Source organism: Melanostigma gelatinosum, assembly GCF_949748355.1.
Source record: "Melanostigma gelatinosum genome assembly, chromosome: 1".
In the NCBI taxonomy this organism is placed as follows: domain Eukaryota; kingdom Metazoa; phylum Chordata; class Actinopteri; order Perciformes; family Zoarcidae; genus Melanostigma; species Melanostigma gelatinosum.
Window position 1 is genome coordinate 9456511 of NC_136634.1, and position 15482 is coordinate 9471992.

A 15482-nucleotide genomic window follows, 5' to 3' on the forward strand; every position below is an offset into this window, starting at 1 on the left:
GTCTCATCAGCGTGTGTGTGTGTGTGGGGGGTGGTCTCCTAAGGTCCTGCAGGCCTCTCCACTAACGCAGGGTCGTTGGCTGAAAACCTGTTTTCCAACTTTTCAGTGTAGCTCCTCTTTGCTACCCTGATCTCATTTGTCAGTGTGTTCCTGGCCTGGTTGTAGAGGATCCTGTCCCCACTTCTGTAGGCCTTCTCCTTGGCCTGACGAAGCTGCCTGCATTTTGCAGTAAACCAGGGTTTATTGGCTGCCGTAATGACAGGCATCTCCTACTCCAGTAGGCTACATATTATAGTTGGTATTGAAGGTAATTACAGACCACTATATGATTCCACCAACAACTCCGGCAATAAATATGACATTATTGTTAATTTTACAGTGAATCTTCGGTTCAGGACAGCGTGACACATTTACGAGGATCACCCAAACGTAACACATGCGTACATTACGAGGACCATTGAACGCACAAGCAGTCATTGCTGTAAACGCCTCCTGTGGATGAGCTGCTAGATCTCCAAACATCGGGATGGGTGTGAGCCGCATAGACAGAAGCTAAGCCTCCATATTGCTTACACCGTTCACATGTGTTAACTCACGTCTGTTAGCTACTGTACCCAGAGAGAAGGCTAGCTAGCAGCTAACTGTGTAACCGACCTAGTGCATAACAGCGTTACATCACTTTGGGTCGTGTCCCACCTGGGAAATATCGGCCTAGAGAAGCCAATACTGTATGCACTGTGACATTAGTACGACACACTGAGCCGTTTAACTAACTTAAAACACGGGAGCGAAAGCTGCAGTGACTTCGAAAAGTAGTTTTTTCCCCGAAGGGGTTGTCAAGACGCTACTGGGTTTCATCGTGCCCTGTGAGTAAAACGAACTAATTCCATGTTGTCTCGACATATGCTGGTCTAACGGCACTGTTATAATTAATAAGCTAATTTTAGCATTTGGCTAGTCACGTTAGCCTGCGTGCCAAACTGCTGACGTTAGCTAACGCTAGCTGTTTGTTTCAGGGTAACTCATATTAACCACTGCGCAACATACTGGCTGTATGTCTGCCAGGGGTGTTTGTCATTTCCACCAAAAGAAACACCAGGCTTGGGCCTAGCTTACGTAGCTAGCAGTTACGTATTGACATAACACAACCAGCGAGCGTTACACTGTTTATTTTGCCGTGTATTGCTGCCGTTAGATAGCAGGAGGTAGTTGGCCGTGGTAGTCTAACAATTTAATACATTTAATGAATCATTTAACCGAGATGGGTTTATACAGTAGCATTGCCACCTTCGCCAGTAAATTACCTGCTAATGCTAACTGTGACGTTGACTTTGTGACATGTTTTGAAGGCTAAACGGCCTCTCTTGTTTGCTACTGCTGTTTGTTAGCCTCCATCTCTCCTCAGCACACAGTGTTAACTTTATGTTCATTTTCAGGATATTGAGCCAAACGGGGAGTTATGTCCTGTCCATGCACTTCGGCTGCCAGGTTGTTCCTAAACACTGCCCACAGAGGTAAGAAAGTGAAAGTACCAGCTGGCTAACCGCTGCATGACATTGTGCTAACGTTAACTTGCTGCTGTTCATGAAGTAACGTTAGGTCTGTAGCTAACGCATAACTGTGTCCGCCCGTCACCTAATGCCCACTGTAGGTGGGAAACGTGTTTTCGTAGCTGTAAGAAAGCTGTAACGTGAGTCGTAAACTTGCATCACCCAGCTTTTCATAGAGTTGTACAGCTGTGACTTAGCTTCAAGAGTGATAATGCAAAAGGAAAACACACATAACTCGTTACATGAAAACAGAAAATAGTGTTAAGTAGCAATAGCTTTGCATACTTGTGACGTCAGCCAGAGCCCCTCACACTTGCATAATACCAAATGTTCAGCCACAGCACATATAACTATGGACTCATTGCCCCAGACCATGAACTGCTGCTCTAGATAATATGCTGTGTTCAACTGATGTCTGTAGACAGAGGCCATTATGTTGCTTTTTTATACTCATCTGATGTGTTGTGAACTAATTAAGTTCCCCCAATGATGCATGTAGGGTGGCAACTAACAATTATTTTCATTATCAATTCATTTGCGGATTATTTACTTGATTAACCGATTCATTTATTATTCTTTCAAGTAAAACTAATTTGTGAAACATCTAAATTCCCATAGTTATTGTCATTCATTTGAAATATATGTTTATAACAGACAATGTTTTTGGAATCAAAAGGAGTGTTGTTGTTTGTTGTCAGGATTGTCCTGCTCCCGGATCCAGTTGTTTTCTCTGAGTCATCAGGGATCTCGGGGAGCTCACTTACCTCCCAGGGTACGAGTGAGGTCGTTTTCAGAGGCCGCTGTCTGCTATGCTGCGAAAGACGGGACAACTAAGGACAGTGGAAGCGATGGTGGAAAGGTAATCTCTTGGAGGAGAAATCTAATTTGTAGCTCTCTTCCATGATAGTGTTACGCATTACTCTGTAAACGGAAGAGATGGTAGTAATGTATTTTGAAATGTGCTGACACTGTTGTTGTTTTCACACAGAAAAGCGTCAGTGAGGGGAAGAGACTTTCTGGCTCTGGAGGATCAGGCAAGGGGGGAAGCCAGCTACGCTGCCCTAAATGTGGAGATCCCTGCACACATGTAGAGACCTTTGTATGTGAGTAAACTTCTTAATATTCAACATCCAGGTTTACCAAGACATATGATCTGATGTGTATTTTAGGCACAAGTTAATGTAGAAACATAAAAAGTGGGAAAGGGGACAAATATGTCACCAACGTTCTGTTGAGTTCGCACACAAAAATCCTCAATAAGGAAACAAAAGAAAATTTACAAGAGAGGTTCTGTTTTATAATTATGTAAACAAGGCATCATACAGCAAACATCCGGCATTATTAGTGCGAAAAGAGCTCTGGATTACATCGTTGAATAACACGCAACATGGAGGAGGCGGAGAAAAAACAACTGAGGAGATGGTTTGTGCATTGGCTGACTAAAAATAAAAGAAACGGAGGAAAGAGCAGCCGCAGCAAATAGACACATTTTCATTTTTGTCCACAATTCGGTGTTGAAGTGTGTCTTTTGTTGTATTTCAAGCAAAGCATTGAACAAGGGTTCACATTTTGCTGTGGTACAAACTGTAGTGGTGGACTGCAATCGCTATAAACACAAAGCATATAAATGGTACACCACAAACAACCATCATATGTGATTTCCTGGCACAGTTTGTCAAACTACAAACCTGCAAGTAAACTGAGGGATAGGTTTCATTGTTGTCAAATGAACATTTTCCCTATGTGAGTTTATATTCTTCAACTAAGAAGTGTTGTTTGAGGTGTAGAAAACTCCTTTCAAACAATCAGATGCGGGGTTCCTGCTCTGGGTTGTTTTGTAACTTGTGAAACTTTATGACTTTGTAAACTTGTGTCGCTGATGGACCAGAGCTCCGTCTACCACTGTCTGTGACTATTCAACCACTCGGACTACATAATCTGATGCATACAAGCAGCAATGTGCTGTCATCTCACTATAATCCAGTAAATGCAGCATGGTCATGGACTGCTAGGTGTCAAATTGAAGTTCATTGTAAAAAGAGAATTCATTCAAATATGTTGAAAACAAATGTACCAGGGACACTGCTCGGCAGCATGTGTAACACATTCATCCTGCTGCGTCATGTAGATGATTCAGCAAGTTTCCCTGCAGATCAGGAACCAGCAGCAGACAATTTTTGGCCATTTCTACAGTTCAGCACGATGAGCCACCTGTTGTTTTTATTAGTGAGAGTCAGCTTATTGATATGCAACCTTGAAAAAAATGTAAGCTGTGAATGTCTCAAACACTTTATTTTAAACCAGGTTGTGAAATGTTTCTGTGTGTTGTGTGTTTATTCTTTTGTAGCATCAACACGATTTGTCAAATGTGAGAAATGTCATCATTTTTTCGTGGTTCTGTCTGAAACGGACTCTAAGAAGGGACTAAACAAAGAGCCAGAATCTGCTGCGGAGGCAGTGAAACTGGCTTTTTCACAGAAACCTCCCCCTCCTCCTAAGAAGGTGAGAAATTAAAGCAGGAAGTCAAAATATGCTTATAAAGGACTTTCACTGAAATGTTACACATCCTGTTGTAATCAAGTCTATTATCCTGTTATGAAGCATAGATTGTTTTTTTCTGCAGATATATGCTTACCTCGACAAGTTTGTTGTTGGCCAGTCCTATGCAAAAAAGGTGTTGGCAGTTGCAGTGTACAATCACTACAAGCGCATCTACAACAACATCCCTGCTGGGAGTCGACAGCAGGTAGAGGTGGAAAAACAGCCCCCTCTAACACCTCGTGGTCAGTATTACTGCTGTCTGTAGATATTCGGTCATTCTGCATCTTATTGGTGGAAGCCCCCCCCCTAGTTTTTAAATAAAAAAACTCCCTTTTTAATGTCTTAATTGTAAACAATTGTTCCGTACATGTTGATTTGGTTTCCTCTGATCACTTGCAATAATAAATTCACTGTTGCTTTTCCACCTGCACACCAGGCCATCATCAGAGTCTCACAGCTGATAAACACTGCGCTGCTTAAAAAAGCAAATACGAGTTTTGAAAGAAAAATGTTTCTTTTGTCAATCAAGTGGATTTGAAAAAAAGCTCCAGGTTCTTTATCTTTATATAGTAATATGTAGACTTTAAATATATATAGTGCTGAGCTTTGACCTACTTCTGGGCTACATTTTTGTTTTCATTCCATACTGGACAGGAGAGACAGACAACAAATATGAAGTGGAATGCTATGCGCCAGGAACTATGATTTTAAAAACAAGAGTTACTGTTTATGCCACTGTTTGGTTCTGGGATTTATCAAACACTATTTTATGTAACACTATTTCAAAATTAAACTTAATCATGGAATTAAAGCAGTTTTCATTAACCTCCTGGTAAAGTAAACGCAAAAGAGATGCAATTCTGCAAAAATGACAGTAGTAATAGTTAATATTAACTTTTTATTTACACAAAAGCGCTGGAAAACAAATACATTTCCAATCGTTCAAGTTTGTCACAGTGAAGCACTGAAATTTAGGGCACCATAGCTTTTATTCTCTACCCATCCAGATGTTAAATAATCAAGTCATCATCAAGTAATTTACTCATAAAATAACTGATAAGAGGTTGCAGCTGTGCCCTTCATTTATAACTTGTCTTGAATCCTAATCTGTTTTATTTGGCATTTGTTCAATACCTATCTCACTACTGTATCGAGGTTTTTTCAGGGCTGTAGTGATAATGTCATAATGGTAGTGAATAATTATAATATTGATTTGGGTACTTTCCTCCTCTTCCTGTAGAACTAGAGATGAGAAGACGAGAGGATGAGTACAGGTTCACAAGTAAGTGATTGGTCCTCCTTACTGTTGTTTCCATCAGAGGCCACTTAAAAAAATCACAACACTTGAACTGCAACTTCTGTCTTTATTGTCATGAGTTGCACAAATGCCAAAATGTAGAGACAGCTGTGGCTCCTCAGAGCGTTGTTCTGCCTTTTCCAGGCAGATATTTATAGTGACTTATTTCTAGTCACGCTCAACCTAAAATATTATAACATAATCATGATTAATGCTTAATCAAAACACCAGATCATTAAGCAATAACCCAGATGATGCAGTTCATTTTATTTGAGGAAATACAGCAGCGACTATCAACTCACCATGCACACAAATGAGCTTACTGAATCTTTGACTGACCGGAGAATATAAGATAAGTTGACCCACTAGCATTCAGTCTTTTATAGTGGTTTTTGAAATATAGTTTCTGGAGAAGTTCTTACTTTTCAGTCACAACGCTAACCCCCCTGTGACTTTTCTTGTTGTTGCAGAACTGCTACAGATTGCAGGCATCAGTCCTCATGGAAATGCTCTGGGAGCGTCCATGCAGCAGCAGGCGAGCCAGCAGGCACCTCAGGAGATGAGGGGCAGGGAGGTCCTGGACTCCACACACACTGACATTAAACTGGAGAAGAGCAACATCATACTTCTGGGTCCAACTGGCTCAGGTTGGTGTGTAGTAATATATGACAGTGACACTCATATCATAAGGATGTACACCGCTACATAAGCAGGTCACTTGTAAATATGGACCTGTCTTGTCAAATTTGTCACAGGTAAAACGTTGTTGGCGCAGACGCTGGCCCGTTGTTTGGATGTTCCGTTTGCAATATGCGATTGCACCACACTCACTCAAGCTGGATACGTGGGAGAAGACATCGAGTCAGTTATTGCCAAACTGCTGCAAGATTCCAACTACTCAGTGGAAAAAGCACAACAAGGTGGGCAGAGGGACTGGCTTAATAACCTACTGGAGATAACGGTCAGCATGACCCCAGTTTGGAGAAACAGACAGCAGTACCGGCACAGTAGCAAAGCACTGCTGTGGACCGGGGCAGCAGCAAAACATATTTTACCACCTAAAAGAGAGGCTCACCTAGAAATACCAATACCACAAGAATGCTGTGACAAAAACAGTGATTTTCACTTTGCAGGAACGGGAGTTGCTGATCTAGCGCTGCCGCGATTGGTTTGTTTCTTTGTGTTACTGGTGTTTTAAAGGTTAGTTTGGATTCACCAAAGTCACGCAAGAACACAAAAAACCGACCCGATCGAGGCAGCGGTAGACCAGCAACTTCATGTTCTGCAAGGTAGAAAAACGGTGTACTTGCATGTTTTCTCACCGTTTTATATGATGATCAGAATACACAAACAAGTCAGGTGTAAATAAAAAGGCACAAATCTCAAAGTTAAACTAATTCAGTGACTATGAACATCACGACACGATGAGAACAATGTTTCTGTCCTACGCTCGATCTTGTTTGGTATGTTCTCAGTACGGATTTAAAGGATGAACGAAAGTAAACATCAGTTTCATTTTTACAGAGCTGACTTATCGCTGCTCTGCAACTGTTGAGTCTCGTAGTGTTTTCTTAACATTTGAACTGTTTTTAAATGATTAAACGTGAATTATGTTTCGTACAGTGTAAGCTCATGTTATTGTGAGAAGTGAAATGTAAACATAGCGCTGTCCTTGTATTTCATGTGCAGGTATTGTGTTTCTTGATGAGGTTGATAAGATTGGCAGTGTGCCTGGAATCCATCAGCTGAGAGATGTAGGGGGGGAGGGAGTCCAGCAGGTCAGTATTCAACTGTAATGTGGTTTGTTTATAGACATTCATCTCAGAATAACATTGTGAGAGGATTTGGATTGGATTTGGATTAAGAAATACAGCAGCAGATTTCACTAATTTACTGTTTGTTGCCCTTGTTCTATATTGGTTGACCTAAACTTGTGTTATTAACATTTACTTCCTTTTCCTCTCTGTCAGGGTTTGCTCAAACTCTTGGAGGGCACGATCGTCAACGTTCCTGAGAAAAACTCCAGGAAGCTGAGAGGAGAGACGGTGCAGGTGGACACAACAAACATTCTGTTTGTGGCGTCTGGTGCTTTCAACGGACTCGACAGAATCATCAGCAGAAGAAAGAATGAAAAGGTCAATTTAACACGGCTCGTATGCACCGACTGCCGGCTGACGCTCGGCCTCCACTCCTGTTTGTCTTCATTCCTGCCTCTAATGCGGTCCTCTTGTTTCGTGACTCTTTAGTATTTGGGTTTTGGAACTCCAGCCAACATGGGGAAAGGGCGGCGTGCAGCGGCTGCCGCAGACTTGGCCAACGCCAGCGGTGAGACGGACACGGTGGCGGAGATCGAGGAGAAGGACAGGCTGCTGAAAATCGTCGATGCCAGGGACCTCATCGAGTTTGGAATGATCCCAGAGTTTGTCGGTCGTCTTCCCGTGGTCGTGCCTCTGCACAGCCTGGATGAAGAAACGCTAGTCCGAATCTTGACTGAACCACGCAACGCCGTGGTGCCCCAGTACCAGGCTCTGTTCAGCATGGACAAAGTAAGCACGCTCCTATAACGGGCACTATAGTACAGTGGTAAGCCGTGTTCAGACAGGCAGAAGCCCACTCTTTCTTTTGAATGAGACCAACGAGGGGGCTCTGGCTCAGCTGTTTCCACAACACAATGCAGCCTCATCTAGTCAAATGCCTGCAAGGGCACATTCCTGGTAGATTACCGTGTAATGTCAAATCACCACAGTACTTCTGCTGGTACTGGAAAGGCAACAACTTTTTCTTGAATCGGACCTACACGTCTGTTAAAATGTTATCTGTATGGGTTGATACCTGAACAACGGGATATTTGGAACTGAAATGAATCTGCTGTGTGTTTCGTCTCAGTGTGAACTCAACGTGACTCCAGATGCCCTGAAGGCCATCGCCAGGATGGCTCTGGAGAAAAAAACTGGAGCGCGTGGGCTCAGATCCATCATGGTATGTGATTTTTGCCATGGGTTATCACACATACATTCCTATGTTGACATAGCACAATAATTAAGCATGTCCTCGTTTTTTGATAGGAAAAGCTCCTTCTAGAGCCCATGTTTGAGGTGCCACACTCTGACATCATGGCTGTTGAGCTGACCAAAGACATTGTTCTTGGAAAATCCCTACCGAGTTATATAAGGTCAGTATCTCTCCGCTCACCGTGCAGTGCTACAAGTGTATAATGTTAGTGATCAGATTCCTTAAGCCGAGCTCACCGAGTCTCCAACGTTGTGTTGTCTGGAACCTGAGCTGGAGTTTCCATTTGAATTGCAGAGCCCCCGCCAAGGAGTCTGCAGAAGAGGAATATGACTCGGGCATCGAGGAGGAGAACTGGCCTCGGCAGGCGGACGCTGCTAACAACTGAACCATGTCACTAATTTCACCTAAATACAGTCTGTGAAATCATTAGATCATTATGAACCTTTTAAATCCAACTCTGGATTTGACTATAGCCTCTGACAAACGAGCTGTGGACACTGTAGTCGAGGTAATAATGAAGTCTGGTGGTTTTCACTGAAGAGTGTTTTCCTGATCAACAAATTAAGAGAGTGTAACAAACTTCAGTCCTGTGCATCAGCTGTTAATTCTCTAGCGGTGCACTCACAGGGTGGACCTTCATAAAATATTTCAACCTCTGGGGATTGTTAACATTTTTATCTATATAAAGATAATGCAATTTTATTCACGGAAGGATTTGTAGCTAGTTTATTTGTGTTCTCTTTTTGTGGCGATTGGCTGTAATAGCAAGGGAATCAAATGGAAATGATGGGATCATACTTTGCACTTCAAAAGAAGTGGAGCGGAGTAAGTGTCGATGTGATGGAAACATGTCGAGTAATGCCTTACATCATATGCGCATAATATTCCATAAGCACATCAGTATTTCAATGTTTTTGTCTTCACCACCATTGTAATAATGGTGCTCACAGCAAAACTGGTCGCTGCTTAGGTGGCATTTGTAAGCAGTTTCTATGACACAACCTCTAATTAGGAGCCCACATTGTGAAGTGTAACGCACCAGCAAACTAAACAGAGCAGGTGTTAAACAATGGTGACCTTTTAAACAGACAGAATGTTTTTTTTTTTAAGTGTTTTGCTTCCACTTGTAGCCCACCATTTAGGGAATGTATCTGTTCACTTGCTGACCCTACCATCACAGGACTGGATCACACGGCTGCCTCTCAAAGCAGGATTAACAGGTTGCCAGATCACTTTGATGTGTTCTATAATTATCCTCTGAGACGTTGCTTTGTAGTAGATATCCTCCAACATACAGTACATGACAGTCATATTTTTTAATTTGATATTGAACCTTATTATCGTGATTCAAATGATAATTGGACAGATCATCTCTTTCACAGTTGGCTGGATGCCGCTCTCAACCTGTTTTGTCAGACGGCCCTTTAGAACGGCGCAGGTATTTATTTCATTGTGCGTGCCCCAGCGTTGGAAACCCACCTCAGTGTTGGTGATGTAATGTCCTGTTACTAAATGGTGTCTCAATACACACGTCTGTAATCAAGCCTGAATGCTCTGACTGAACAGTACCACGCTGCTGTACTCTTTAACATGCTGTTTGTGCTAGAACGTGAGATTCAACTACATCTGTTCTCCCTTTGCTTTTAAGTTTCCTTTTCCTTTAGTTCAGTTTAAAAACTGATTTTCTGTCTTCAGAGGTCTGTTACAGAACCTGTAAACTCCCCCAATTATTTGTGATTGTTGAAAATATATAAATAAAATGTAAATCTCTGTACAGAATTGTTCTTTAAGTTTAAACTTGTCAACAGAACGTACACTTTAAATTGATTAGTTTACCAAAGTCAGTGTGACTCAATCTTTGTCGCATATTCTCAACACACAACAAATCAGTAAGAGGAAAATCAATGTCCTAGACGTCACAATGTTGTTCCACCCTGTTACGCTGCCACCTTTATGTAATCGGCTAATCTCTGGAAAGTATTGTGCTGTTCTTTAATCCTCAATCCCTCAGCAATCCCTAATCCCCTTCAGGTCCAGATTGAATTTACAAAGTCACACTGTCTGAATCGTGCCTTTGAATATGGAAGGAAAAGATTGACTGAAAGATAACATTTTCTATTGTCAATGTATTGGTAGTAAAGCATAAAATAAATCTATTCATATATTTGCTCATTTAGAATATTTTTTAGTGTTACTCTGGTATATATTTCTGTGTATATATGTTTCAATACTCCTTTGTTTGTACTGCACATGTGCAGGTAGGATTATAACCGGTGTCTGTGGGGTGATATTGTAAACAGCTCATGATGATGTCAGAGGCTTAGTGATGAAGAGGCTTATCACGTACATCATCTTTGTGTTAGTTGTTTACTCCAAACTCCCATCAATGCTTGAGGGCTGTGAAGAAGGAGAATACCTGACAACGGTACGTTTTATTTAAACTACGATGAAGTTCAGGTTTAATAACTTCGAACTCAGGAACTCTGTGTTTTTTTTCCTGATGCAGTGTATTTGTTGGAGAATATGAACTCTCTGGAGGATGTCCCATTTCTGGGCGTACTGGGTCCGCTGGAGGAGGAAGTACAGCTTGTGACGGCTCCGGACATCACTATACCAGACTGCCAACGGATCCTACGAGACACCGAGGTCGCACATCCATTTCTTTTCACGTTCACAAGTTTAATATCTTTCTGGGATCAATTCATTAGCAGTGATCTGTCTGACTCGGTGGCTTTCAGCTAGTTATTCATCTGTTAAATTGTTGGGAATATGCTGCACTTATTGTACACTTATTTCTAAAACCTAATTCCTGTTGGAGTGCCACTGCTATGCACAACTACATTAGATTTGTCACAGCCCAGTAAAGAAAAAATCAAGCTGTATATCCCCTTATATTTTAAAGTTAACCCCAAAATCCGTACTTTACCTCTTACCTGAAGTGCTATTTATCAATCTAGAATATTTTAGTGGGAATACAATAGACAGAGACATTGCTACTGAGTTTTTCCAAATGTATTGTTTTGTCTCTTTGAGCACCACAAACAGTGCCATATAGTCCCGTCATATTTGAGAGAAGCCAGACATCTTTACTGCTGATGTCTCCAAAAAACAATCAAGATTCATAAATACCACTACAGGTTAGAGGTACTTAATTATTAGAATTACCCTCATAGGTATTTTTTGATGTAAGATATTATTTTGGCATGTGACAAAGGGGGTAAATAATAACATTAATCATTGCTGAATTCCATTTAGCTGCTTCAGATTCACAGTCCTGGTATTGTGCGCGCTGGTTCACAATACCTGTGCTTTCCTGCTACGACAAGTCAAGTTCTGCTGTGTAAAAGGTGTTTTGCTGAAGATCTGTTTTGGTTTGTTTTTACTGCAGTATGGCTTCAACCTGGAGAAATGGATCTTAACTGGGCAACAGCCTGTCTGTCAGGCCCCATCCTGCCCTCCCTACTGGCTGATGTTCAGCAGCCCTCAGGAGAGCCGCAGGAGCGGCGAGACATGGTCCCCGGGCCCCCTGCCCCGCTGTCACAGCCTGAACTCTGCAGACACTCGCTGGCTGCACTATCGTACCGTCAGGTTCTTCATATCTGACTCTGAGGATGATGATGGTTACCATGAGGATAATGAAGCCTCCTCTGCAGAAGATGCACCTCGCTCCATCAAGAGCAGAGAGCGGCCCCGGAGCGCGGCATCCAAAGACCAACTCTCCAGAGTCAAAGACATGCACCGTGGTCCTTCCACCCACCACTATAAGCCTGCCTCACCGCAGAGCCTCAGAGACCGCAGACAACCTCTGCGAGCAGTGGAGCAGCACAGGTCCCAGCAGGCCAGCCCCCTCCAGAAGAACAGCAAAAAGAAGCAGCGTTCACAGGGCTCTGTGGGCAGAAAGTACTCCCTGAACACACCACCCTCTCCACCCAGGCTGCAGCAGCAGCGACCCTCCTCTGCAGGGCCCGTCGACACAAACTACAGACAGAAGGTTTTTTCTTTCTTCTGTTCGTGTCGCTGAGAAAAATATGTATCATTTATTTTCTTCCATAACCCACTATCTGTTCTTCCCCTGTCACCAGGCACTGGGGACCGGTGGCTCTCGTGGAGTTTTCTTTGACTCAGCAGCAGAGTTGTTGTCAGCACTCAGCCAGGAAGAGAGGGAGCTACTTGAAACCATCACAGAGAAGGGCTACCCTTTACGCACGGCTATTCTGGCTCTGCAAAAGACAGGCTATCACAGCCCAGAGAAGGTAGGCACCACTTTCAAACATTTATGGTAAAGTTAAATCTTTGCGATAATTACTTCAATCAACACATCTTGAATGGTTTATCAACCCTCATAATGCATAAATAAAACACGTCTGAGTTACCGTTCAGTTGCTGCATGCTTGATAATTGTAAAATCAAAAACTCACACAATAGAATAAACCATCAAAACCTGCTTTTAAATTTGTAAATAATTAATTTTAAACCCGATACACAAGACTTTTCTTTACAATTACCTATAAATCGAACTTGTGCTATTTGTACTTCAACAAGACCCGGCATGTCATTCTCAATTATTTGTCCCTTTTAATCAACAGATCCTGAAGTACCTGGTAGCCAGTGATCGTCTGTGCGAGCTGGGTTATGATGAAGCTCAGGTGGAGGAGGCCTTGGAGATGTTTCAGAACTGCGAAAGCAAGGTGATTACCGCTCGTCTGTGGTTTCTTGCCAAAAGGTTACAAAAAAGCAATACCACAGCCACACCGTTCTGTGTATCATTACTTACTTTGAATTCAATTTCAGGCTGCTGAGTTCCTGCTCCTTCTGACTCAGTTTAATGAGATGGGCTTCCAGCAAAATGCAATCAAAGAAGTGCTGCTTGTTCATGAAAATCACCGTGAGAGGGCTCTTGAAGAACTCATGACACGCATGGCTTAAACAGAACATCTTCCCATTTCTAGTCTGTGTGGAGAATAGATTGTCTACAATACAGCGTGTGAAATGTACTAGTATGTATACAGTATGTACTAAGATACAGTATGTGGTCAAAGCATTTTACTGAACAGATACTGCCTTCTGACTTACTTACTCAAAATGAACATACAACCTGTGCAACTCAACTATACGGGCTAGAATGATGACACTAGCTTACAATTACAAATGATTAAAAATATCTAAAAGTGGGAAATGTTTCTTGTTTCAGTCTAGTGCACGGGGAGTCTCATGTTCAGGGGTTCGCAGGCCAAAACCATAATGATGAATGTGCTTTTTTGCCACCTTTTACATTTGACTTTATTTCAGACTACAGGACCATAATAAGAAAAAAGGGAAAACACACTTGCACTGTACAATGAAGACAAACATCTCAGTACAGTCATATTCCAGTGCTTCCTTTGCCTGTTTATCATATACAATACAAAGCAACAAGCATACTATACAATAGCCATAGCACATTTTATTATAGTCAATTAGGGGTGTAACGATAACGCGTATTCGTATTGAACCGTTCGGTACGCATTACGAACCGAATAAGTTTGAATAAAAAAAAAAGAAAAAAAATATTTTTAAAAACCTTTATTTAACCAGGTAGTCCCATTGAGATTAAAAATCTCTTTTGCAAGATGTAAGCAACAATACTACATAACATTAAGGAGCAGTTTTTGTTTTTTATGTGTTGCTAAGAAGACACCCCAGAAGATGCGTCACTCAGGTATAGTTCCATCATTGTTCAAAGTCAAAGAATAACTTGATGTTAGTTGTAATGAATAAATATATTTTAAAATCAAGTACATTTCTCTGGCATTTATAGTTTTCTACTGTACCGAAACGTGAATTTTGTGAACCGTTACACACCTAATCATAATACAGTAGGCCATGAGAGTTCCATACTATAGAATGTCATTAAAATGTTCTTATGCCACAAAATGTCCAACCCAAATGTCAGTGTAATATGCCACAAAATGCCAGTATATGAATTAAGAAATATGTAAACGTCAGTACAGTATGCCAGAAAAAATCTCAGCTTGGGTATAAGATACAAAATTTACATTGAAATAAGTGTCATAAAATATAAATTATGCCACACTAGCATGTCATAATATAATATAAATATAATATGCAACAAAAAAGCCATGTCAAAATGTCATGTCATAAAAATCCTAGTAGTCTGTCATTAAAGCCACATTGTAAAAAATGAAAATCTCACATTAGTCATACAAATGTCAGTATATTGGAAAAAAAAAAAAAAAAAAATCAGACCATGTCATGAAAACGCAGTAAGTCATAAAAAGTCAGCATAGAATGTCATGAAAATCATAATATATTTAAAAATCAATAAAAAAAAAATCATATATGGTATGTCAAACTAATATAGTATAGTATGCCATCAATTCTCATAAAAATGTCATGAAAATATATTTACTGTGTAAAAATAAATAAATTTAAATGTAGAAAAAAAATATTCTCTAATCAAAATATCCTAAAATACACGACAACCAGTGACCGTCTGTGTGAGGGAGGTTATGACGACGCTCAAGTGAAGGAGGAACTGTGAGAGAAAGGGGATTCCTGATTGTCAGCCGTACCTTAATGTGCATCATGACGTACTATAAATTCTTCCAGGCTGCCCAGTTCCTGCGCCTTTTGACACCGAGCTGAATGCCATTGAAATGTCATAAAACTCATACAGCACATACTTAAGGACTTAGTAACTTAAAAACTTAAAAAAGTAACTTTTTTTCGAAGTAACTTAGAAAGTAACTTTTTTTCAAAGTAACTTAGAAAGTAACTTTTTTTCAAAGTAACTTAGAAAGTAACTTTTTTTCAAAGTAACTTAGAAAGTAACTTTTTTTTCGAAGTAACTTTAAAAAGTAACTTTTTTCAAAGTAACTTAAAAAAGTAACTTTTTTCAAAGTAACTTAGAAAGTAACTTTTTTTCAAAGTAACTTAGAAAGTAACTTTTTTTTCAAAGTAACTTAAAAAAGTAACTAAGTTACTTTGAAAAAAAGTTACTTTTTTAAGTTACTTTGAAAAAAAGTTACTTTTTTAAGTTACTTTGAAAAAAAGTTACTTTCTAAAGTTACTTTGAAAAAAAG

General features: G+C 40.7%; 2 protein-coding genes across 3 annotated transcripts; both read left to right on the top strand.

The window, feature by feature from the left end:
- The first annotated feature begins 523 nt into the window (after positions 1-523).
- On the top strand, positions 524-10450 carry clpxb (caseinolytic mitochondrial matrix peptidase chaperone subunit Xb). Of its 2 annotated transcripts, XM_079275555.1 has the most exons (15): positions 524-866; positions 1437-1514; positions 2249-2409; positions 2539-2653; positions 3898-4052; positions 4174-4333; positions 5332-5373; positions 5859-6035; positions 6144-6308; positions 7078-7166; positions 7359-7523; positions 7635-7934; positions 8275-8367; positions 8454-8560; positions 8695-10450. In XM_079275555.1, exons 2-15 carry the CDS (start codon positions 1460-1462, stop codon positions 8783-8785), a joined length of 1875 nt encoding a protein of 624 aa, XP_079131681.1. In that variant the 5' UTR covers positions 524-866; positions 1437-1459; the 3' UTR covers positions 8786-10450. The 2 variants fall into 2 exon arrangements, with proteins under 2 accessions (XP_079131681.1, XP_079131682.1); XM_079275556.1 differs by lacking the exon at positions 5332-5373.
- A 473-nt stretch (positions 10451-10923) lies between these two features.
- LOC306780912 (uncharacterized protein) lies at positions 10924-13480 on the top strand (the record flags this gene model as incomplete). The annotated part of the gene is made up of 5 exons (XM_079273447.1): positions 10924-11046; positions 11789-12391; positions 12483-12653; positions 12987-13088; positions 13192-13480. The coding sequence occupies 5 exons, from the start codon at positions 10924-10926 to the stop codon at positions 13324-13326; spliced, it is 1134 nt and encodes a 377-aa protein (XP_079129573.1). The 3' UTR covers positions 13327-13480.
- Between the last annotated feature and the right edge of the window lie 2002 nt (positions 13481-15482).